The sequence below is a fragment of the Punica granatum genome, chromosome 8 (assembly GCF_007655135.1).
Source record: "Punica granatum isolate Tunisia-2019 chromosome 8, ASM765513v2, whole genome shotgun sequence".
NCBI lineage: Eukaryota > Viridiplantae > Streptophyta > Magnoliopsida > Myrtales > Lythraceae > Punica > Punica granatum.
Window position 1 is genome coordinate 27,303,717 of NC_045134.1, and position 24,554 is coordinate 27,328,270.

Below are 24,554 nucleotides of genomic sequence, written 5' to 3' on the forward strand. Positions count from 1 at the left end.
GGCTCAAGAGAAGGCTCTAAAGGCGATGTTGCTCAAGCTTTCGACTAAGTAATAAGGTCATATTGTACGAGTATGCCAGATTTTCAAGTTGTTGGGATTGTTATTGGTAATATTATTGTTATTGTTGAACTTTTAACGTTGACCTAGTTTGGTTGAGAATTATAAAGGTTTGACAATTATGGTGCAATAATATATTTAGACTTAATTATGTGATGCAATTATTGAGTTTACATGCATATTTGTAGTAATTATTTAAGTTTGATTCTGATAATAAACTCACAGATTGTTGACAGAAAAAAAAATCATTGCCAGTCATCTGTCAACAAACTAAAAGCCCACCATCCGAGCATCGAGCTGCTCCATTAAGGTGATTCTAGGTTGACACAAATATGGATCGTCCCATGTTGATGTTAGGTGACGTTTACTAAATGTCGGCGTAGGTTACTCGAGGCTAACGTTAGCATGGGTAGTCATAAGGCGGTCATGCCCGGCGTTTACTAAATGTCGCCATAGTCAGGTCTAGGCCTACCCATACAAACGTCGCCTTAGTTGGTCCTTTGTCGACTAGGGATTGCAGCGACTACTATTATGGGTTGGCATAGATCGGCCTTTGGTGAAACCTGTCGTAAACGTCACGATGCCTTATCCTGAATGGACCTTAGGCGACCCATAGTCATGGGTCGTCATAAAACGTCACGAGACTTTGAGTGACGCCTGTATGGGTTGCCTAAAGTTCCAAAAAACATCGCGATTGACCCTCTTTATTGTAGTGTGTCTATCCCCATATATGTTATTTCTTTTAGTTTATTTATTTATTTTTACATCCATAGCAAGTAATGTATATATATATATATATATGTACGTATATATCTCGGTATCTGAAAGTCCAACAGATTCTAATTAATCAAGTTCGAGTCAACCGCCTAAGGATTCATAAGATTGGAATTTAAGACTTTATTTAAGGAAAATAAGTGTCGAATCGTTTGATTCAATCTATGTAGTAATATATACAATTTTATGCGTGCCTAAGTCAAAAGATGCAGTATAATGTATCAATTCACTTCTTCCTTTTTCCTTTCCTTTTTCCTTTTGGGTAGTGTTCTTCCTCTTTTTCCTTTTTACTACATAAAATCAAATCTCCGTTCCATGCGGATTATAATTTCAAATCGGGGGGCCCATTTACTCTACTCCTCCGCAAGGAGGGAAATTTCCTTCTTGGACTAAAAGAAATTACAAAATCAATTTTTTTGGAATTTTTTACTGTCCATTAGCGTCCCTAATTTGCCTCCCAATATAATTTGAATGTGGTGTGATATTCAAGACATAGTTATTGACGATTCACAAGATTATCCTATTTGGAAGACCCAAGCAATCGAACTTTTCCCATCATCAGACGTAGACTCAAGAGGCATTTGCTCGAGATCTATTAGTAATTTAACAATAATATATAGATAATGGCCAAGAAAAAAAACAATAATATTTAGATATACAGAGACATGTAAATTAATTTCAGTAATATCAATTAATTTCTCAACACTGCCGCACTTGTTTTTCCCCCTAAAAAAGGTAAAACAGGCAGAGGTTGTGCAATTCCATACAGTTCCAAAGGACCAAAAAGTACAATAAAAATAAACCGAAAATAAAAAAATCGAATTAAGTAAAAGGGGAAATTCCATAGGCATTTGGCATTTCCCTTCTTTTACTAAACACACTCATTAATGATTTCGCATATCATGGAAATACATCCAAAAAGTCGAAAAATCCTTACTAACAAACCCAAATTAATGTGGCATGAAACTTCAGTCACTAGCGAGACCTGAGTCCCATGCATGAGACCTGTTCGGCTTGGGACTAGCATCGAGATCCTTTCCGGCAGCTAAGAGTACCGGCGGTTGAAGTGATGGTACCCACTAAAGAGGACGGCCTCGCACTCAGACTTGATGCTCGGGCATAGCTCGAAGATGCCCCTGCTCCGGACGCCGTGAAAAATGCACCATTTAACATGAGATCTCCGTCGGACCTCCAGTTCCAATTCTTCCATTCACTTTCTGGCGCATCCTCGTGTTTGGTCACCTGCATATTTATCATGCATGTATTAGAAACTAATAATAAATGAAAACATTATCCGAAATTTTTTTATAAAAATAATTATTGAATAATTATTTTTAATTTTAAGTAGGATATACAATTACGTACCTCTTTGCTGAATCTGTTTTCGGGTGCTAGAAATCTATTGCCCTGGCTATTGATGGTGGGTTTAGCACTCCCACCAATGGCATACATCTCCCAGTGGGTGTAGTCATTGTTCACCACATGGAAATAACCATGCCTACATCTTTAATGGACATACGCGAGAGGAAAAGAAATACACTTTGTCAATAAGATTACATAATAGACAATTGATACGATAATGACGGTTACAGTATACATATAATTTGTATTTCTTGGCATCATGGCCTGCGTGCATATGTCGTACGTTACTGACCTCGGCATCCTTTGGACGAGCCCCTCGCCAAAGTGGTTGAAGGCTATGGTGACCTGCATGTTCTTGTCCTTGGTGTACGAGTCGCTGTGCCCTAGTAACATGACCTTGTCGTGATGGGTCATGTAATTGTTCGAAATCGTGATGGCAGTGGACCCCTCGATGGCATCAATGAGGCCGTCATGGCAGTTTGAAAGAGAGCAGTGGTCAACCCAAATGTGGCTCCCGCCGAAGATGGACACGCCGTCGCCGTCGGATACTGTCCTCCACCCGTAGTGCCTTGGGGAGGCCCTCACGTTAGCGTTCCCTCCTTGCTTGCAATCGTGGATGTTGATTCCATGAATGATAATGTTGGTCACGTACTGTATGGTGATGCACGGACCACCGGATAGGTGCACGCTACTCCCTCGCCCATCGATCGTCTTGAAGGAGTTCATGATCAGCTCCTCCTTTAGTCGAATTGTCATGTCCCGGGCAAAGATGATCCACAGAGGTTCATCCTGGATGACCGCGTGACGCAGAGTTCCCGGCTTAGGGTTCACAGCGTCATCATCCCCGGGATCAGTGACGACATAGATTTTACCATCTCTGCCACCGATGGCGTTCTTGCCGAACCCTATAGCGCAGTCGGCCAGCCGCTGCCTGTTCTTCTTCCAGTTCTTGTCGCACCTCCAGCAGTCATCGATGGGGTTGCCCGTTCCACAGGAGAGGTAAGCCAAGTTCCTTCTCGAGGCGTTGATGCTCCTGCAAGTTATGCATGCACGGGCGTAAGTTCCTTCTCCCGAAATGATTCCTTCGGGACACATGTATACAAAACTGAGGCATAACTGGGACCCCATTAAGTGTACGGAAAGAGAATAACGATCGACGCAATCAGAACTAACCTGTGCACCTCTTCGACCACCGATTCTGGGTTTTGGACGGGTGATGAGGATGTGGGGGTAAATGGAGTTAGAACAAAGAAGAGGAAAATCAGGCAAAGAGAAGGCGCCATTGCCATATTAAGTTCTCTTACCTCTCCTTTGATCTTTCCCTTTTCAGTACAGAGGAAAGTGAGGAAGAGGTAGTGAGAGAGAAGTGGAGACGAGACGTTGTTTATAAAGAGGTTGGAAATGTCGACAATTATTTGATTACATTTACTTTTGTTGAGGGGAAAAAAAAAAACGTGGGGTCCCTTTGCTATCTGCTTCGTATATTTCTGACTTAACATAGAGAAAGTGAGTAAACAAAATGATTTTCAATCAAAACCATGAAATATGATGTGACTGATAAACTGCATTTTATATGGTTGAAAATTAACTGCAGAAGGATTTACAAATACATGCTTTGAAAACACTTTATAATGTAATATAATTGAGTTAATGTTTAAATAAGAATTAGTCTAGATCGATATGTATATAGAGCCAAAGGATATATGCAACTATATATATAAAAAAAAAAGGGGTTAGTTATTGGTAGTTGAGAAGGCCCTTTGATCATGGAGAGAGCACTAGACAAGATAGAAATATAGTCAAAAAATTGAAAAGTGGGAAAAAGGTAAAAGATGTAGCGCTTGAGGTGAGAGAAGAGAGAACACCGTCTGTTTGTCTGGGCGCGTCGTGAATAGCGTACGTACGTCCGTCGCAACAAGATTTTTCCGCGAATGAGCTGTAATTGGCGGGAAGGGAAGTACATATGTGAGGAGAAAGTCCTAAAGCTGTGTCTTTATGAGTGCATATTCATTGGTGTTGGTTGAAAGTGAGGAGCAAATGGTATCATAGCTAACATTGCAAATTAAAGCAAGCAGCCCAAATATATATCACTATATGGCAGAAAGGCCGCCGAGATTGCGACCGAGATGATCCCGTTGGTTGCGTAAAGGTCCAGTAAACTCAAAACTCAAAAGAGAATAGTTTCAATCAGTAATTCTTATCGTCTAAGCACTTTTTGTGCAATTATACCAACACACATCATGCATGCATACATACATAATCAAGTCTCTTTATGAATGTGCAAACCCGACCCCTCATCGTGTACTCCTGGCGGATATATACTGGCCTGTGCTCTAATAAAAGTCGCATCGGCGGGTATCAAATGGTGTCGAAATTGCTTGCCATTTGAATTTTTATATGGGTGTCATTGAATTTTTTTCTTTACCTATTTTATTGGAAGTCAAATTTTTTTTTTATTTTATGAAATATTGGAAGTCAAATTAAGAGAAGATATCGGTCGATCATTGGATGCTGCATTAACAAATGGCAGCATTAGTCTGAAGAAAGCAGTGGTTGTCTCGTTAGTTTTTGTTTTGGTAGATCTCGTTAGTTTAATTTTTTTCGATTATAAAATAGATCTATATGCCTAAGTATAATAAAATAGAAATTCTAATAGTTAATAAAGAGATATTGGTAGTCTCACTGAGTATCGAATTTAAAATCTCTTGATTATCAAGTGAAAGCGTGCGTTACTGCGCGACATTCTCCTTTTGTTATTTTATTTTAATTCATGCTAATTATGTATGGTAATATCCATTAATATATATTATGTATAGTTATGAACCCCGACAGCATGTGGGTGTCGCTGTCTGTGTATTTGATGCCACAATTCTATGATTTTGTCCCTTTTTCTCATTTACAAATTATCTTCGACTTTTCACACCCGGTTGCATGGGACCCTTCAAATTAATGTATTATTAATCATACGGTCCTTCAATAATGTACTGCACCTTAATCCTAATTATGCAGGGTTCTGATCGAGTTTAATTAAAACATTGACTATCACGAAAAACAATAACTACGTACCAATGGAATTGGTATAATTCGCTGTCCTTCCGGTCAAGTGGATAATGCGCCTTATAATCATAACTATGCAAAAGATAATTCTTAGTTTCATATATATGTATAAAGCAATGAACATTATATATATAGAGCAATGAACTTTTAATTTGCTCCTTGGACGCGGCTACTTTATTGAATATATTTGATTGATAAAAACTTGCAACTTATATGTACTTCGAAAAGTAATTACGATAACACGAAATAATTTTTCTAATCTCTAAAATATTCAATTACTCTTTTTCGGTGAAATTATGAGATATTATAAGCTCAATTCTTATTCAGACATTAGACATGGACATATTCAGAATTTGAAGTTAGGGAGATGATATCCTATGGGGGCAAATAATAAGATGATTTTTTCTAATTATAGAGACGAATATATGAAATTTCATCAAAATTCGTAGAGACATATGTAAATTTTCTTAAGGATTAATTACATAGAAAAACATGACTTTTACACTTTTTTCTAGATATAGCATGACTCTTGGAAAATAGCAAGGCATGACATTTATATTTTTTCTAAATATAACACGACCTTTAAATAGTAGTATAGAAATGCACAGCCTTTACACTTTTTCATTAATATAGCACGACATTTAAAAAATAGCATAAAAAAGCAAGACCTTCAAGTTTAGTTGCGCATATAGCACGATATCAATTATTCCGTCAGATTGTAATGATAACAACTAATGTGGAGTTAAAGATGCTACCTGGCACAACAAGATTGGATAAATAGACCTCACAGGTTTTTATCCAATGAAGAAATAATTAAAAAATAAAAAAGTGGGATTCAACTTAATAAGAGGAAAGGGGGAGGGCATCAATGGTGGTGGCTATGCCGATGTCTACTGTCTCTCAATCGGGATCGTCAGTCGTAGTATAACCTCAATTATATGGGTGATAGCTATAATTGAGGCATCGACCACCGAAATCAAAAGAGCCTCGGCTTTCACATTTTGGCAGTGGAGACCTCAATTGCGCCCATCGCAATCTACAATCCAATCCTTTCTTTTATTTTTTGAAAAAAAAATATTCTTTTTAATTTTTAGAATTATTTTTAATTAAAAAATACGTGGGACCCACTTGTCCAATCATGTTGTATCACGAGACGCCGTTAGTTATCACTGTTATATTTGATGAATAATTTTGATGATGTACTAGAATCGTAATATGAAAGTCGTACATTTTTGTGCTATTTTTTAATAATCGTGTTATATTTATGAGAAAAAGGCAAATGTAGTGCATTTATGTGCTACTTTCAAAATGTCGTGTTATATTAAAAAAAATACAAATATCGTGTATTTTTATGATATTTTCTAAAAGTCGACTTATATTAAAAAAAAAGTGTAAATACCCTTTTTTTTAAGGAATTAATTCTTTTCTTAAAGGGTAAAAATTTCACCAGGCGAATGCCACCTCTAGCCTTTTCTCCCCATTCCTGACGTACGAGGTTGCGATGCTCTTGAGAAATTCTCGCCGCAAATTTTCTGCCCGGAAGTTGCGGCGAAAACTCATACCAGCAGACAAAGTTGCTGTCTAGAAATGCTGACGTGGCGGCGTGGTTCACGTGCCACCTGGCCTCAGCTCGGTTTGACTTAATGTGGGCCTCTTCAGACCCAACTTCTTCCCCTACTATTGCTGTGGTTCGAGCCCATCTGGTGTGAGGTGTGAGTCTCAGTCCATTTAAGACCATTGGGCAAATCACTATTAGATATTGAACAGACCATTGGGCTTGACTCTTGAGATGATAATTTATTTGCCCTGGAGTTAGACTCGGGACCACTTGAAAGTGTACTTTTTTTCTTTTTCTTTTTCTTTTTCTTTTTTCCTTCTTTTAGTTCGCGCCCTTGTATCGAGTCATCGGCGACATAAATACTAGTGTATTCTTCGTGTGATAAACGGATATGTACCATTGAATTTGGATGTAGATGTGGGTTTGTAAGGCTCGTAACCATGATCCTCCCAGCTTCGTATTCTCGTACCATTTTATACACCAACATCCCAAGACTGATGGAACATTCACCCACTTATTCTTGCATATTTGGTGTGAATTTTTTTATTATAAAAGTTGGCGAAAAAAATAAAAGGGCATAGCGAGTCTTGTTGATGAGTCAAACTTGCAACTTTTGAGTGATAGGTCAGGGTATGTGCTACTATACCATTTTTCTTTCTCAATCTCATTAAAAATTAGGAGTGTGTTTGGATTGAGAGTTGAGTTGAGTTGAGTTTTGATTTTAATTGATTTGTAATGATTGTATTGTTGAATTATGAGAAAAATGTGAAAAAGTAATAAATAATTGAGAGAAAATAATGATTAAGTAATGATTGTGTTGTTGAATTATAAAAAAGTAATGAATAGTTGATAAAATTTAATGTTAAAAATTAAATTGAATTATTAAAAATATTTAAAAAATAAAAAAAGTAATGATTGTGATGTTGAATTGAAGATAAGTGGAGTTGAGTTAAACTTTGTTGCGAAAACAAACACACCCATATGTGAATTATATCATAGATAAATGAGAGGAATATACTTTTAAGGGATTTTAATTTAAAAAGAAAAGAAAATAAAGAAGAAGAAGAAGAAGAAGAAAGGGGGGAAGAAATTGAGGAATTGAAATTCAATGTTCACGGGATGGATGGGATCAGGAAACCCGGCACAAACCCGCGCATAGGTCCAATCTCATTTTCATCGCTGTAATGAAACAATCCACAGATGCCCGGGCCTGATGTTAAGGCTGGTCCAGGCTGAGTGAGGGGGGCAGGAAAAAAAAAAAAGAAAGAAAAAGAAGGGGTGAGGACACAAACATTATTAATGTTCACATATTGATATTGACATGATATTTGATTTATATAATATATAGGCATCCGGCGGTTCACAGTCTACTCGCTCAGCCCTGTCCTCTCCTCACCTCCCTAATTTATTATTGTAGCCTCTGACCCTTCGTGTTGCTCTACCCTTCCACTTCACACTAATTCTAGTCCAACATTTCACGTGATCTTTGTACACACGCTTTCAAGCCACGGATTCGATGACAAATGCAGAGGTGAATTCGTAAACCCAAATGGATGGACATATAGAATCATACTTTGCGTTTGATATTTGAATTGAGTTAAGTTTTAATTTTAATTAGTTTGCAATGAATATGTCGTTGAATTATGAAAAAAAGTATGAAAAAGTAATGAATAGTCGAAATAAAGTAATGATTATATTGTTAAATTGTGAAAAAAGTAACGAATAGTTGTGTTATTTAATTAAAAATAAGTAAAATTAAGTTGAATTGAATTAAAAAAAATTCTAAAGGCGAGCAGAGACTAGAAGTTTAGATATGGGTATGTCGTGACATTTCCCGTAGATATACTCTAGTAACTTTCATGTGTGCACCTCACCGTCACTTCCGCATGTGTGAATATTTTAATTGCTTGATTAACGATTATGTAACGCATTCGCTCTTAAGTCTTACTACTTAAACCTAATAATTGCTGGATGAAACAAAGCGTGGCCATTGATACAAGTTGAGTTGGACATATTGCCGACCAGGACTGACTGATGAACATAAATATACCTGACATCCTCCATGGCTAACTGCAGCGTCCAACATATATTACCGATTTCATAATGGTAATGCTCAAGCTAACGTAACAGTTTCAGGTGATCGTGCATCATAAGTATTATAGAGTTTCCCTTATGCTGAATATGTGAGAAGGCTATCATTAACCATCCTCCTCGAGTACACGTGATCAGTAATAGATAGTTGAACTGCTAATTTCAATTGAATGTCGCTTTATTATATACGACATTTCAATAGCTCGAGGAAAATGGCACCCTATGGAGATGATTCTTGGAGTTGAACACAAGGCCAACTGTGACTTACAAGTTACGATACAACCACGATCGACATCCTCCTAGACGATATTTTATTTATTTATTTAATTTTTTTTTTCACGCCGCTGCGTATCCAATCCAAATATAAAATGAGGAAACGACGGGAAGGGGGGAGAGACGGAAATAGGGAAATAGAATAGGGGGGTGGGTCCAATTACGTCTCGGCAGCAGAGGGACGATAAATGCGGGGCAGATGCCGTGGCACGTGAAACAGTAAAACAGCTATGGCGTGATTATATGACGTGATGGGACGAGACGACCACTCCTTTGACATTACATGATGGAGTGTAGTCTAGTGTAGCGTAGTATTGTACTGTATTAGTGCTCTTTCTACGTTAAGTGGGGCCCATCTCAGGCTCTTCCACCTGCCCTCCCCTGTTCGGTTTTCCCTCCCTTCAATATCGCCGGTTCCCAGTCCCTTCCCACCTCCGCCCGCCGGGCCAACACGCGCCAACCCAGGCACGTCCCTTGCAAAATCCTCACTTCTCTTCATATGTTATTTAATTTATTATAATGGATTTCGTCCTGAACTTTTGTTAAGTGCTGTACACAAATCATCATAGGAGCCTGATTTTAATATCCAATAACAGCGATAACAACAATAATAATGAAAGATAAAGATCAATTTCTTAAATGGATTAGTAATCTTCTATTATATATTGGAGAAAGATGTGATGGTATGACATTCACTTTCTCAAAATACTTTTAAGGAGCTCTTTCGCTCAAAGAAAAAATCCTCACTATCTCATCCATTTTCACGTGCTTTGACAGAAAGTTTTAATCCGAGAAAGTGATCAATAGTTAAAAATTTTCGACCATAGGTGGAAAAGTTTTTCCTTCTGAGATATATTGATATTCTTAAAATATCATTTGTGAATTCCAAGTGTTAATTCACATAAATAAATTAAATATTATATTATTATTTACTTTCCTAGTAATTCATGATATTTTTTACCAATCACAACAATCTTATGGATCTTCTTATATTTTCAAGAAAATAATTCCATGGCTAAAATTTTCCTTACAATCTTAAATTCCTGGTAATGCATATTCCCATCAAGGTGGCTATCTACATTACTATTCGGGTGGGAACATGAGATCGGAAATATGGATTGCTATGTCCCAATCAAATATGAGAATCATGTGTATTTAGAGAATTTAAATCAATTTTTATGAAAATTCACATAAATTCTCACGCATCAAATGTCATCTTAGCAAATTATTTCTGATTAATAACTGTAAAGTAAGATTACAATTATAAATATGCATAATTATTATTGTACATGAAATTAATAATAGATGCATTATTGTACGGAAAATAAGTAATTTTAAGTGTATTTAGATATTATTAATAATGTTGAATTCTTTACGATAGATTGTAGCTAACTAATGTTCAATTCTTTACAATAAATATCGGAAAAACCTCCCCGAATGTGGACCATACGCGCCACCACCGCAGCTGGGCCTCGCCTAGATAACCGACCGGAATCCCAGCTTTTTGTCAGAGCCCAAACTATAACCGAAACTGCCGAGGGGAAGTCGGAATGACAGAAACACCCTCGCCGGCTCTCTGGCCAAGATCACCCCTACCACCACTACCCTTCTCTCTCTCTCTCTCTTTCTCTCTCTCTCTCTGTTGAATCTGCAGCAATGGCACTCAGTTTTTCACCCCTGCTCATTAATGACATTTACTTCAATGCCACTACTGACACCTATCTGTCTTCTACAAATGTCGATATCACCTCCAATCTGATGAATGGCAACCCACAGCAGCAGCAGCTCACTTCACTCCGACGGAGCTCAGCGACCGATGCCCTTGTTGCTCTGGGTTTAGAGTTTTGCTGCGTTATCATCCCGCGTTTGACGGTCCCCGGCCATTCAGATTCAAACGTCTTCGTTAACTTCGAAGAAGAAATTCCGGTGTCTGCTGCAGGTTCGAGTTTTTCAACTTTGTCGTTTCGCATTGTTTGTTTTTTACTCGGAATATTTAATGCAATAGTTTACAGTTTGTTTTTTGAATTCGAGATTCTCTCTTACGGTGTTAGCTTCACATCCCCAGACTTCACACTCTCTCACTCTCTCTCACTCTCTCTCACTGAATAGTGGACTCCTCATCCTCTGTTTTTTGAGAAATGAAGAGGTTTTAGTCCTCAGACAGCGTGGTCGTCTGTGCGTTCCCTGTTTCCGTCTGCTAAGTCTCCAGTTGAACTGCTACATTGTAGTATCAGGTCTTTAAATGATTCTTATTTCTTGGTCAAAGCTCAGATCTTTTGCGTTAATTTGTGTTTTTCCTTTGATGTTGTTTGCTTAATGTTTTTGGAAGTTGGAATGCTAAAAGCTAGTAGAGTGGCGACAATGCTTTTACCTTTTCTTAGGATGTGCTGATGATTGACCTGTTACTGTTGGGGGTGCTTTTTGGTGACTTTCATGGCTGCTGCTTTTTTCCCCTGTATTTCAGGTAGGAATTGCTCGGCTTTTGAGTGGCCGTTATACCGTATGAACCAGCTGCATTACCTGTGGCAAATGGTGTTGTGATTGGTGATAAGTGAGAGAAGATTATTATGGACGGGCGGAGGCACTCGGTTGATATTCCCATTTCGAAAGCTCTCGTAGCGCTCAGGAGAGTGAGGTCGTTGCGGGATCCTTCTACCAATTCCATGAGCAAGTTCGCTGCTTTGGTCGACAATGTGAATTGGGACACTAATTCTTGCAATGGAATATCTCTGCAGTTCGTGGACTGTCCACAGAAAGGCAGCTCTCTGGATGATGGCCAACTGGGACGTGAAAGAGAAGACAAACCTTCTCCCGAGTTGGATCCGCACTCTGGTGCGAGCAAGTGTAATTTGATCTCCTGTGAGGATATAGGGATCAGGCAGGCCGAAAAGAAGGATTGCCTAGGGAAAAAGTGGGATGGGGTCCATAAATCATTGGCTGACACATACCATCATGATCATTTGGAAGACGGGTTTGCATTTGCCGCACCGCCTACCGATCATTTGGAGGGTATGGATTCATGTAGTGCAACCATGGCAAGATCATCTCCCATGGAAAAAGTTAAACATTGGGCTTCGGCTCGGAAATCTTACCAGAGAAATCAGAGAAGGGAATGTGGTGCAATTGGTGATCTTTCAAGCTGTGCAGGTAGTCCAATACTGTCTGGAAGTGATGCTTTTCCAGAAGGGTCAAGCCAGAACACATCGTTGTTGTTTGCAAACGAAGAGTTTGACGGAGTAGATCACCGCCGCTTTGGATGCAAGGTAAGTTGTTGCTGGTCCAGAACCCCAAAATTCAAATGCTCGAACCCCTTCTCTGATTTTGAGGATAATCCTTTGTTAATGGGAGATGGGAGTGAGACGTACCAATGTGGGCGCTGGGATAGTCGGAATCTCTACAATGTAGAGAGCGCTCAGTATTCAGAAACTCCTAGGAGTCTCGGCCAAAAATATAGGCCAAAATCTTTCAAAGATTTGGTGGGACAAAATGTAGTGGCACGGTCTCTTCTCGGTGCTATTTCTAGAGGGAGAGTATCCTCAATCTATCTCTTCCACGGTCCCCGTGGAACTGGGAAGACTTCTGCTTCGAGGGTTTTTGCAGCTGCGTTAAATTGCCTGGCACTCGAGGGACACGGGCCATGTGGGCTTTGCCGAGAATGTGTTGTGTTTTACTCTGGCGGGAGCAAAGATGTCAGGGAGGTTGATTCTGTCAGACTCAACCGTGCAGATGCTCTTACATCTCTCATAAAAAGTGCTTCCACCCCTCCCACTTCATCCCGTTTTAAAGTTTTCATTATGGATGAGTGCCAATTGATGCGCGAGGAGACATGGGCTGTGATTTCTAATAGCCTAGAGAAAATTTCAAGACATTCAGTCTTTATAATGATCTCTCCCGATCTAGAGAAGTTGCCAAGAAGTGTCGTATCTCGTTCTCAGCGATATCATTTTCCAAAAATAAAAGATGCTGATATAGCTAGTAGACTTGGAAATATTTGCTCCGACGAGGGTGTCGACTTCGATCAGGTCGCTTTGGAATTCATTGCTGCTAAATCCAATGGTTCACTTAGAGATGCAGAGATGATGCTTGATCAGCTTAGTTTACTTGGTACAAGGATTACAATGTCCATGGCCTATGAACTAGTAAGTACCTCAGTATTTTGAGACATACTTCAAAATTTTTGAGCAATTATTTTGCTCGTTCAACATCAGAAATATCTACGAACTGTTTCTCGTGTAGGTTGGAACAGTCTCTGATGATGATTTGCTTGATTTGCTTGATCTGGCATTATCATCCGACACTTCTAATACGGTTATAAAAGCCAGGGAACTGATGAGATCCAGAGTTGATCCAGTGCAACTAACATCTCAGCTGGCAAGTCTGATAATGGACATTCTTTCTGGTAATTGCCAAGAACATTGCTCGGAAGCAAGAAGGAAGTTTTTGAGAAGGCATAGCTGTAAGTTATTATTCACTTACACAGCGGACTAAACATGGAAAAAAAAAATTATTGGATCTCAGTTCGAGCATTTGACAACAACTAACAAGATTTCATAAACTATGATCGCACTTGCCTGATCTAATTGCCAACTTACTCCTTGTATGTGAAATTTAGTGGAAGCTGACTTGCATAAATTGGGTCATGCTCTGAAGATGCTTTCTGAAACTGAGAAGCAACTGAGGACGTCAAAGAACCAAACAACCTGGCTCACTGTAGCACTGTTACACTTGAGTGCCACGGATCATTCTTCTCTGGATGAACATTATTTTAAATTTTGTTCGAGAACTCTGACAGAGAGAGGTGAGAATGTGCTATTTGCAATGACGTGGAAGATATTGCAATTGAATTTTTGTATGATCATGTGAAATTGAATTATTGAATTAACGGTTTATTGTTTGGTAGATGTTGATGCTGACAACAGTGGTAGCAGATCCATTGCTGGGGATAGCAAGAAGCATTTCACCCCTAGTTTATCTGATCATGACAAATCTTGTTGCTTGAGATCAGAGGAGGATTACAGACAGATATTAGATTCTACATGGAGAAGAGCTGCAGAATTATGCAAAAGTAATTCACTGAAGAGTTTTCTGAGGAAACACGGGAAGCTGTCATCTCTCGGTTTAAATAATGGTACGTTTTTCACCTGCCACCCTGCCCTGCTTATGTCAAGCAACGCTAACTATAGAAATTAAGGAAAGCCTGTGGTTAGTAGTAGAAAGAAAATGAGGAAAAGTAGTTTAAGATATGTGCTTTTGATTCCATAATTATTTGATTGACACTTAATAGCCGCAGAATGTAAACGGGGTCTCTGTTTGCTTGACAAACTTGCAGGTATGGTAGTCGCTGAATTGGAATTTAACAATACTCACAATGTATCAAGGGCAGAAAAGTCGTGGAAGGAAATTGCCAGTTCTCTTCAGTCTGTCCTTGGCTGTAATGTGGAAATAAGGATCAATCTCATACCTGGTCCTTCTGCAACAAAGTGCTGTAAAGTGAAGAAGGCCTCTTTCAATTTGTTCAGCTGTTCCCGCAGAAAGGAGCAGAAAATGAATTCAAATTCCGAACAGGGGAGTGATTCAGATTGTTCTGGTTATACCTCTGAAAAGCCAATGATAGGGGATAGACCGAATTTAGCCTGTTGCTCAAATTCTGGGTCTCAAAAGCTACATGTATGCCATCATCAAAAGGCGGCTTCAAGTACTTTAAGAAATGTAGATGGCAATTTCCTTGGCATGGGTAATTGTGGGTCTCAGAGGTCATCAGATGATTTTAAGCAGCAGAAGACTTTGCATTTTGCTGATTGCTCGGAAGAACTCAAGTACTGGAGGCACCAAGTACTAAGTATCCGAGAGTCGGGAATTCAGTTCAGATGTTGTTCTAGAGAATCCAGGTGTCAGGAGGAGCTAAACATGTTGGAGACTTCCCAAGTAACCTGTCACGGTACAGAAGCAAAGGAGAAGCTTGCATTGTCTACCCCGAGAAGATTGTCTTCTGAAACACTGAACTGTGCTGAGGATTTGGATGGGTAGGTAGTTCCTTTTTTTTTTTTTTTCCTTTTTTCCTTGGGGGCCACGATGCGTAGGCAGTTCAGCAGCCTCTTTGCAGACTGATCAGTTTCGAAGAACGAATTTTTTCTTGCAGACTAATGGACGGTTCTGATGTTCTTTGTTGGAGAACCCCCAGATTGGCCTTGAGGAGGGTAAGTGCTGCTAACCAGAAAACTTGGATTCGATTTGATTTATTACTTGGAAAGAGGCAACTTTTAGAGCCTTCTGCATGTAGTCTCCTATGCTATACATTTAGAGCTCTAGGATTGTGTGATAACATAAGGTTCGTTAATATTGCAGACTTGGCATGAGAGGCAAAGCAGCTCGCGCTTGATGGGCTGGGTTCTTCCTTGCGCTGCTGTTAAGTAGCTGGGCTGCTGGCAGGGTGCAGGGTCCTTTGGTAGCTTTATAGTAATCTTATCCTGGTCGGGGCTATGTAGGGGAAGGAAATGTTGTTAAAACAGGTCAAATGTTTAGCTGCTGATTTATTTAAGCTCAGATGAACATATTTATCAAGAAATGCAATGCATCGATTCGAATGTACGAATGTGGTTTTAAAGATCATTTAAATTTTGGTAAGTTCTCAGTTCGATATCGAACAGATTCATTCAGGCTTGCAAATGGAGTGTATCTCAGCCCCTTTTCATATTTGCCGAGGGGGGAGAAAAAAGAGAGAAAATTGGGCCAGCCCGTTGAAATATTGTACCAACCAGAACAAGGAATTCAGCCCATAGGAATAGAAGGATGATCATCAAGTGGCTTTTATTATTATTATTATTATTAACATTCCTAGTACCGAATAAATTATTACGAAATGAAGGAAAATTGAGTGGATGTACACCAGAAAATGGCACTTCTGTTAAAAAAAAGGAGCTATACACTAAAAATATAATTAAAAATGTTGGAGAAACCTACTAACACATAATCAAAAGACTATTTGTAAGAAAAATAAAGGAAAAAAAATTATGGGTGTCTATATATATATATTTATTATTATTAATCAAACTTAATGACCGGACAGGACACTAATACGGGGGACCTTAATCCCGCCCAAATGCTAATTACCATACAAGCAGCACGCTCTCACTGTGCGATGGGAATCGACAAAGAGGCAGTGGCATTTTGGTAATTTGACTCGTGGAGATGTCCCGAGAAAAACCCTAAAGCCGGCTAAGATGGCGCCAGGTGGCAGCATGGCTCAGGGAGCTCCACCGGCACCGGGCTTAACAGCGGGGACTGGGCATCCTCGGCTCCGGTGCCACGTGTAGGGTCCACAGTTGACAAGCATCACAGGACAGCCGCTACAAATGTCTTGTACACCCAAAGCGAATGAGCCCTCGTGGAAAGCCACTTGTACTTTCAAGGGGAGGGCGCATGGACCGGGTTCATGGGGAGAGCGTTACCGTCAGTAACCTTTCCGGTGACGTGTACACTAGTACCCGTCGCCTCCATATATAAACCCCGATTTTGTCGCATAATCGTCTCTCTCTCTCTCTCTCTCTCTCTCTCTCCTCATCGGATGCTAAGCTTTTCGCTTCATTCTCATCCATTTCTCTCTCCGGAACTGATAGAGACGCAGGCGATTGGTGAAGTCCGATCCGTATAAAACTTTCATACCTTATAGAGAGAGAGAGTTTGTGTGTGCGTGAGAGAGCTCCATCTCCAATCTAGGGTTTTCGGGATTCGAGCTCCTCCTCATCATCACCCTCCTGTGTGGCCGGCGGTTCTTCTTTCGGTAACCGACCACCTTTGGCTCTGTCTGTGCTGCTCGGCGGCGGTTCGGATTTGGAGAGATCCGATTCGTATATTCTCCTGTCTTGGCTCGTGATCCGGGCCAAGCACAGAAGAATCGGATTTGGGCTCTGTCTTCGTCCAGGTGCGAATATTCGGATTCCCTTCTTTCTCCCGCGAACTTACTTTGCAGGTCTATTTGTTAGTTCAGTGCTACTTCTGGCGGTTGCAAGTTAGGATCCTGTTTAGGTTATGGGGCAGACACTATTGGTTGGAGCTGTTCTTACTTGTACTTTTGCTCATATTAATGTAATATGGAATTAAAGATTTACTTTTTTTTTCATTGGATGGTATGGGAATTTGGTGTTATACTTTCTGATTGTTAATCAGTAAACCTATAGTTTTCGGTGCATAGATGGCAACGAAGGAGGGGTTTTTGACGGACGAGCAGAGGGAAGTGCTTAAAATAGCAACTCAGAATGCAGAGACTTTGTCGTCGTCTCCGAAATCCCCTAGAACTCTGCTTTCTGAGCATCAATTAAAGGTCCCTGCTGCTGGCAAGGCGCCGACTGCTGGAATTGCTGTGAGGCATGTACGGCGGTCACACTCAGGAAAATTCATTCGAGTTAAGAAGGGTAAGTTAGCGGTTGGAAGATCAAGCTGGACGCTATCCTTGTTGTTACAATTGTGGAAAGACAGAGCGTGCAGTTCGCTTCTCTTGTATGAAATGCGGTTTCTTATTTATTTATTTATTTATTTATTTATCTTTTGCTGCATATATCAACTAGAGATGATATTTTTGTATTAGTCAATTCTGTTTGGGCTATAACCACTGCATGCAATTGTCATTGAAGTCAAGTGGTCCTCAATATAGAAGAATCTATATTCCTACATCTGTGTAATACTTTTATTTGGGTGGCATCCAGTTTCTATGAATATCAAGTTTTTTTAATGCTTAGTGGAATAGTTTAGTGTATTCACGATTCACTTGGAATATGCTAAATTCGCTTAAATTGTCGGTTAATTTAAATTGATAAAGGAATGCAATCTTCTACTTTGAGCTGGGTTCATCTTATATCCAGAAAGTACTGCATAATAGAATGTGCAGGGAAAAAAAAGGATCTTTGAAATAACTCTAGGTTATATATAAAAAAAATAAAATAAAATAAAGGAAGATACACTAAGATGTAGACTTCATTTAAATTGCTCTGCTGTTGGGAGCCTTGCGTGATTTCTATTTATAAATGTTTCACTTCATTTTCCTTCCACTCTGATCTGCACTTTCTCAAAACTGCAGATGGTGGTGGTGGCAAGGGCACTTGGGGAAAACTTCTAGACACTGATGGTGGATCCCACCTCGATCGTAATGACCCAAACTATGACAGTGGTGAGGTAAATTTTCGCGATCCTGCATTTGGTTAATAACTGGTCATGTTTGGGAGTAAGAAGCAACTCAGTGTTCATAGCATCTCACTTTTCAGTTTTTATTTTTATATTTTTTTCCCTCCCCTTTGATCGGGTAATTGATTTCTTTTATTTGTGCCTGATGTTCTACCCATTGTCGCAATACTATATTCTGCAGGAACCTTACCAGCTCGTCGGCTCAACTGTTTCTGATCCCTTGGATGAATACAAGAAAGCTGTTGTTTCCATCATTGAGGAATACTTTAGCACTGGGGATGTGGATGTGGCAGCGTCAGACCTCCGGGAGTTGGGCTCGAGCAAGTATCATCCTTATTTCATCAAGCGGCTTGTCTCCATGGCCATGGATCACCATGATAAGGAGAAAGAGATGGCTTCCGTTCTGTTATCTGCCCTATATGCTGATGTGATCAGCCCGACTCAGATCAGGGATGGGTTTGTCTTGCTTCTCGAGTCCGCTGATGACCTAGCTGTTGATATTTTAGATGCAGTTGACATTCTCGCTTTGTTCCTTGCTCGAGCAGTAGTTGATGATATTCTGCCCCCAGCTTTCCTCACAAGGGCTAAGAAGACACTGCCAGAATCTTCAAAGGGCTTCCAAGTTATTCAAACTGCAGAGAAGAGCTATCTCTCAGCTCCACACCATGCAGAGCTTTTAGAGAGGAAATGGGGTGGAAGCACTCATATAACAGTTGAGGAAGTAAAGAAGAAGATTGATGGTCTGCTGAAGGAGTACGTGGAGAGCGGATATGCTGTTGAGGCATGTAGGTGCATAAGAGAGTTGGGCGTTTCATTTTTCCATCATGAGGTGGTGAAGAGGGCGCTAGTTCTTGCAATGGAGAACCGTGTGGCAGAACCCTTAATAATGAAGTTGCTGAAGGAAGCATCTGAAGAAGGCCTCGTGAGCTCCAGTCAAATGATGAAGGGCTTCTCTAGGTTGGCGGAGAGCCTCGATGATCTCGCCCTTGACATTCCATCTGCAAAGGCCCTCTTCCAGTCTTTGGTACCCAAGGCCATCTCTGAGGGGTGGCTCGATGTTTCCTTTGGGAATCCAGATGGTATAGATGGAGAAATTCAAGTTGAGGATGAGAAGTTGAGGCGCTACAAGGAGGAAGTAGTAACGATAATCCACGAATACTTCCTCTCGGATGACATTCCTGAACTCATTCGTAGCCTTGAAGATCTCGGGGCCCCTCAGTTCAACCCAGTCTTCCTGAAGAAGCTGATCACCCTTGCGATGGACAGGAAGAACAGAGAGAAAGAGATGGCATCCGTCCTTCTATCTGCTCTTCACATTGAGATATTTTCAACTGATGACATTGTAAATGGCTTTGTGATGCTCCTGGAGTCTGCAGAGGATACAGCCCTCGACATATTAGATGCTTCAAACGAGCTCGCCCTTTTCCTTGCCAGGGCTGTGATTGATGATGTCCTGGCCCCGCTGAACCTAGAAGAGATTGGCAGCAGATTGCCACCGGATTGCAGCGGGAGTGAAACGGTTCGAATGGCTCGATCACTTGTAGCTGCCCGTCATGCTGGGGAGAGGCTGCTAAGGTGCTGGGGGGGCGGTACTGGGTGGGCTGTTGAGGATGCAAAGGACAAGATCCAGAAGCTCTTGGAAGAGTATGAAAGCGGGGGAGTCGTCTCCGAAGCCTGCCAGTGTATTCGTGATCTTGGGATGCCATTCTTCAATCATGAGGTTGTTAAGAAGGCACTGGTCATGGCGATGGAGAAGAAGAACGATTCCATGCTTAATCTGCTCCAGGAGTGCTTCAGCGAGGGTCTCATCACCATCAATCAGATGACCAAGGGTTTCTCCCGGATCAAGGATGGGCTCGATGATTTGGCGCTGGACATCCCAAATGCAAGAGAGAAGTTCTCCATCTACGTGGATCATGCCCAGAAGAAGGGATGGCTCCTCCCTTCGTTCAGTGCCGAGCTTTCACCTGCCATGGGTGCTGCTTCCACTTGAGAGAACATTATGTTTCTTTTGTTTTCTCTTGCATGTTGTAGCCTTCCTCATCGCCATTTCATCATGACATGTGTACCCATCTTATGCCCCTTTTTCGCGGTCAAGTTCAGAGATGAATCCGGTTAGATGTGGGTCATTGGGAGTTTGTGTGGATGCTGTTTTTCCCGTTCCTTGTAGTTAAAGAAAAGTCTCGGTGGAGATTCTTGTGGATCCCTGAAGCTGATGTATAAAGTCAGGTTCTTTACATCTTTGTTCTATTGACATAGCTGTAGGTTTGTGTTTGCTTCCCCAGTTCTTCCCCTTCAATATTATTATTATAGTTAGTCTCTCCTTTCGGTCTTTATATATATCCAATATATTCCAACCTATGCTGTTATCGCTTGCTACATACATTGCTCGTCGTAATGGCGGGTGTCCAGTACAATCTCTGAGTAGTGACTGAGTTCGTGGATGGCCTCATTAGTGCTCACTTTCTTATTAGAGGCTTCGAAGATGTTCACGGGATATAACTCGACAACAACAATAATAATCACATGAAGGTCACTAAAGGATGAATTCTGGCCAATTTGTGGGCCGGCTGTGCTGTCTTTCTTTTAGCTGACATACTGCTTCTCAAGAAGAGTGCCACAGAAGGTCAAGTCGAATCTTTCCTCTGGTGGATCTCCGATGCAATCAAAGACTGCATCAGCATTCTCAAAGTCTTCTTCAGCTGTGTACCTGTGACGCCAATTTAAGTAGGTATAAGCCCAGAGTAGGAATTCTTATTAAAGCCCGAGTAGAGCTTGATAATATTCTCATGTGAGAGTCAGCGAGTTTTCCTGCAGTTGTTTTCCGCTTCCCGCTGTTCCTGCAAGGACTGGATTGTGGAATCGGATAGGAACCACAGAAGAAATTATCTTTACCCGCTTTTTGTCACTATGCACTTCATTCCAGCAGCCTTAGCTGCTGCGAGGCCTATCGCGCTATCCTCTACCACAACACATCTGCACGAACGGGAGGTTTGCATTTTCAGTTGAAAGCTCTCAAAACTTTTCTTTGAACAATCTGAGACTAAAGTTTTAGGAATAAGGAATAGAGAAAACAGCATGAAGGTACAGTCATCTTAGATATATGGTTACTCTTTTAGCTTAAAATTTCTCGCCTATTCACAATGATGACTGATGTTGGAAAGGCATGAAAGTGGGAAAAACGCAGATACCTCGAAGGATCAACTCCGAGAGTCGTGGCAGCTAGTGTATAGATGGCCTGCAAAGAAGAACAGCCCCAGTGAACTTAGATACACACGCCCAACAATTTTGACCTATTCAGCGCAAACAAATGAACCAGTTAACAAGCAGAAGAAAGTAAGAGGTTGGCTAAGACATTCATGGACCAGACAATTCTGAGGACCAAGGCTCTGGAGTCAATTAGACGTTACATGCTTGATATCTGCCCTGAATTCCGGTGTTCCCTTTAAGGAAATCGGTGATGCATTGGAATGAGTAAGAACTTACGGGGTCGGGCTTTTTACGAGGGACCACATCTCCTGCGAAGATCTTGATCTTTTCTGCTCTTTCAGGACCCAGCAAGAACGATACTATTGCAGAGACCTAACACCATCAAATATGCTAGACTTAGAATGTTACCGGGAATATTGAGTTTGTATATAAACTGCTTGTGTAATATCAAACTCTTGCCCGATCAAAAGAAAAAAATCCCCAAGTCATTGTTTCTCTGCCATTGGCAGTTAGTTATGATGTGATTCTCTTAAGATCAGTTGATATACAAGCACTTATAGCTGTGGAACCTGTTAATGCATTACCGCCTTCTCATTGGAAGTGCTACAAACAGCAACTTTAACTCCCTTTCCAAGAGCCTGATCGATTAGCCTGGACAAATTCACCATCAGTCGGAGACCACAAGGTGACTATAAAAATTCATTGTACTGTTAAATCCAAAGTAGAGGACTCGTGACGATGCTGTGACTATTAAGTGTATCAGAGCAATGTACTTTGCAATGCCCGGTCGAAGAGGGAGCAATTTCTTCTCAATAAGGGCCATGAACAACTCCGTCTTACGCTTGTGGAGGGAAGCTATGAACTCTTTCCTCTCTTCTTCGCTCTTTGGAGCTTTCTCAGGCCACCCCACTTTATTGAAGTAAGCTGTCATCCTACAGAAATGCTGAACTTAGGAAGTAATCAAATTCACATATAATCAAAACAAAATATGCCGTACACCTGAGATAATTTAAAAGGTCCTGAGAGGGGAGAGAGTGTGTATATAATGTACCTTTCCTTTCCACCTCCAATTTTGAGCAACTCTCCATACAAATCCACATCCCAGGTGACACCCAGTTCTCTCTGCAGGAGAGAGTAAGGAAAAAAAAAAGAAAAAGATATTGCAATCTCAATGCAGTTGCATGCATAAAATCAATTGCTCAAGTTCATACAACATTTTAAATTGTCGATTCCACGCAAATCCTAGCTTTTTTCCCCCCTCTCCAATTACACTGACAAATGATCTCACATGCAGTTTATGATTATATGTACGATTCTTCTGACAAATGATCTCACATACTGTTCAACTCAAGCGATTATTCGTGTTTCTGGGCCTTCCAGGAATACCTCAAAACTGATTAGATCCAATGTTAAGAAACTTCAGGCCCCGTTTGGATTGACAGTTAACTGATTTTAAATTTAACTTTAACTCAACACACTACACAACAAAAACACACGTTTCCCAAGTCAAATTTATAATCACATCTCATTTGTCATTTTCTATAATCAAAATCAAAATAACTTTAACTCTGAATCCAAACGACCCATGATCAATTTCCCTAACTCTTGCATTGCTTCAGCTTCTGCAACCCCCAAAAGCAAAACTTCTGCTAGTCATACTCATAGAACCCGAACCCGAACCCGAATGTGAAGATACATTGATCAGCTCAAGATTCTCACGGTAACTATCCTCCGATGATAACCGAATCACGTACTCACTGAATCTTAAGACTAAAGATGATAAGTAAGCCACCGTTAACATATCATCAGAAGCCCAAATTTTGAACATTTCATCTGAAGAAGTCCACCCCGCCCACTCACGATAAAAAAGATTACACTGGGTATTCAATTCTCCAAATGAGAAGCACGAAAGGCGAAAGTAAAGCAAGAAACGGGGGAGCAGGGCAACGGATTGATTACTTCTTGGAAGGTGTCATTGAAGGAAATCCGGTGGCCGTCCTTCTCGGTGTCGACGAGCACGCCGTCGCAGTCAAAGAGCAGAGCCGACGGGACACTGGACCCAGAAGCAGAGCAGGTGATGGAAACTCTGCCGGGAGAGCTCCTCAGGGTGCGAGGAGAAGCAGCCCCAGTCCATCTCAAAGCTGCCAGCTTTGGAGCGCAGCAGCTCCTCTCCACTGTGGGCAAGAAGAAAGTAGCGAGGAAGGGCCGTTCATTGGCAACGGCTGTGGAAGGTCTGGCCCGGGAAAGGAAAGCCTGTGCAGAAGAAACTGTATTTAGCGCCATGAATGAGTGAAACTGCTCCACTCCTTTCTTCGTTCGTCTTCACACACGCAAGTGAAGTTGTCTCCCTCTCCCTCCCTTTTCTTTATCCGCCTCAGAGGCTCAGACCACACAAAAAGCTCTCGTTGTCCGTGTGCGCAGTGCGCACATGGGACCCATGGGCCCTGCATGGGCTCGAGTCTGGGCCCATGGAGTATTAGTGGGCCGAAGCCCAATGGGCCCAGTCCATGGCAGGCATGTTCAGTATACCTTTTCACCCAAATACCATCGGTGACCATTCCATAAAACTAGCGAGGTATATTTGTACTTCTCGCTTTCATTCTTTTAGGTTGTTGCACTTCTTGATATAACGTGACCGAAGGGAAGGCGCGAGGCTCGAAGTTGCCGACTCTGAGCCCCTTCATTCGGTCAACGTTATTTTTACCTTGACCGTTGCTCTCAGCTAACTTACTGTTTATTTTGATTTTTTTTTTCTCCGTTATAAAGAGATGCTAATGAGTGCTAGTATATGGATAGGATAAGGAAACTAATAGGACACGGAAACTTCACTAATAAAAATCAAAAATCCAAAACTCATTTATTTTTGGCAAGATCGTATGTTACTGTACCCCTTTTCTGCTCGTTAACTTTGAGGTATTGTAATTTCTACACGGATATAATTTCAATACTGAAATAGAAAGAAAGTAAGTAAGGGGGGGGGGTGAAAACGTAATAT

The 24,554-nt window shown here is 40.8% G+C and overlaps 4 protein-coding genes across 7 annotated transcripts; 2 read left to right on the top strand and 2 right to left on the bottom strand.

Moving 5' to 3' along the window:
• Positions 1-1,493: 1,493 nt before the first annotated feature.
• Positions 1,494-3,559, bottom strand: LOC116215945 (probable pectate lyase 18). Its single transcript, XM_031551774.1, has 4 exons — positions 3,367-3,559; positions 2,486-3,226; positions 2,197-2,335; positions 1,494-2,073 (listed from the first exon to the last, which is right to left on the bottom strand). Exons 1-4 carry the CDS (start codon positions 3,480-3,482, stop codon positions 1,852-1,854), a joined length of 1,218 nt encoding a protein of 405 aa, XP_031407634.1. The 5' UTR covers positions 3,483-3,559; the 3' UTR covers positions 1,494-1,851.
• Positions 3,560-10,728: 7,169 nt separating this feature from the next.
• Positions 10,729-15,760, top strand: LOC116189479 (protein STICHEL-like 2). 3 transcript variants are annotated; one of them, XM_031519155.1, is made up of 8 exons: positions 10,729-11,111; positions 11,637-13,311; positions 13,409-13,628; positions 13,785-13,970; positions 14,073-14,300; positions 14,502-15,195; positions 15,312-15,369; positions 15,518-15,760. In XM_031519155.1, the coding sequence occupies exons 2-8, from the start codon at positions 11,740-11,742 to the stop codon at positions 15,584-15,586; spliced, it is 3,027 nt and encodes a 1,008-aa protein (XP_031375015.1). In that variant the 5' UTR covers positions 10,729-11,111; positions 11,637-11,739; the 3' UTR covers positions 15,587-15,760. The 3 variants fall into 3 exon arrangements, with proteins under 3 accessions (XP_031375015.1, XP_031375017.1, XP_031375016.1); XM_031519157.1 differs by lacking the exon at positions 10,729-11,111 and adding an exon at positions 11,130-11,406; XM_031519156.1 differs by lacking the exon at positions 10,729-11,111 and having other exon boundaries at positions 11,416-13,311.
• A 941-nt stretch (positions 15,761-16,701) lies between these two features.
• Positions 16,702-20,671, top strand: LOC116189481 (MA3 DOMAIN-CONTAINING TRANSLATION REGULATORY FACTOR 1-like). Of its 2 annotated transcripts, none has more exons than XM_031519160.1 (4): positions 16,702-17,093; positions 17,350-17,583; positions 18,246-18,340; positions 18,531-20,671. In XM_031519160.1, exons 2-4 carry the CDS (start codon positions 17,364-17,366, stop codon positions 20,340-20,342), a joined length of 2,127 nt encoding a protein of 708 aa, XP_031375020.1. In that variant the 5' UTR covers positions 16,702-17,093; positions 17,350-17,363; the 3' UTR covers positions 20,343-20,671. The 2 variants fall into 2 exon arrangements, with proteins under 2 accessions (XP_031375020.1, XP_031375021.1); XM_031519161.1 differs by having other exon boundaries at positions 17,364-17,583.
• A 122-nt stretch (positions 20,672-20,793) lies between these two features.
• Positions 20,794-23,915, bottom strand: LOC116189484 (CBBY-like protein). Its single transcript, XM_031519165.1, has 8 exons — positions 23,519-23,915; positions 22,611-22,681; positions 22,333-22,491; positions 22,144-22,210; positions 21,836-21,931; positions 21,541-21,587; positions 21,245-21,325; positions 20,794-21,059 (listed from the first exon to the last, which is right to left on the bottom strand). Exons 1-8 carry the CDS (start codon positions 23,840-23,842, stop codon positions 20,936-20,938), a joined length of 969 nt encoding a protein of 322 aa, XP_031375025.1. The 5' UTR covers positions 23,843-23,915; the 3' UTR covers positions 20,794-20,935.
• Positions 23,916-24,554: the final 639 nt, after the last annotated feature.

Coding starts and splice junctions, on each gene's coding strand:
- LOC116189479 (XM_031519155.1), top strand. CDS start 11,740: ATGGACGGGCGGAGGCACTCGGTTGATATTCCCATTTCGAAAGCTCTC. Junction 15,196..15,311: donor TGTGCTGAGGATTTGGATGG/GTAGGTAGTTCC, acceptor TTTTTCTTGCAG/ACTAATGGACGGTTCTGATG. Junction 15,370..15,517: donor CCAGATTGGCCTTGAGGAGG/GTAAGTGCTGCT, acceptor TTAATATTGCAG/ACTTGGCATGAGAGGCAAAG.
- LOC116189484 (XM_031519165.1), bottom strand. CDS start 23,842: ATGGCGCTAAATACAGTTTCTTCTGCACAGGCTTTCCTTTCCCGGGCC. Junction 22,211..22,332: donor CTTCGACCGGGCATTGCAAA/GTACATTGCTCT, acceptor GAATTTGTCCAG/GCTAATCGATCAGGCTCTTG. Junction 21,932..22,143: donor GCACTTCCAATGAGAAGGCG/GTAATGCATTAA, acceptor TGATGGTGTTAG/GTCTCTGCAATAGTATCGTT.
- LOC116215945 (XM_031551774.1), bottom strand. CDS start 3,482: ATGGCAATGGCGCCTTCTCTTTGCCTGATTTTCCTCTTCTTTGTTCTA. Junction 3,227..3,366: donor GTGGTCGAAGAGGTGCACAG/GTTAGTTCTGAT, acceptor CATAACTTGCAG/GAGCATCAACGCCTCGAGAA. Junction 2,074..2,196: donor AAAACAGATTCAGCAAAGAG/GTACGTAATTGT, acceptor ATAAATATGCAG/GTGACCAAACACGAGGATGC.
- LOC116189481 (XM_031519160.1), top strand. CDS start 17,364: ATGGCAACGAAGGAGGGGTTTTTGACGGACGAGCAGAGGGAAGTGCTT. Junction 17,584..18,245: donor ATTCATTCGAGTTAAGAAGG/GTAAGTTAGCGG, acceptor TCAAAACTGCAG/ATGGTGGTGGTGGCAAGGGC. Junction 18,341..18,530: donor CAAACTATGACAGTGGTGAG/GTAAATTTTCGC, acceptor TATATTCTGCAG/GAACCTTACCAGCTCGTCGG.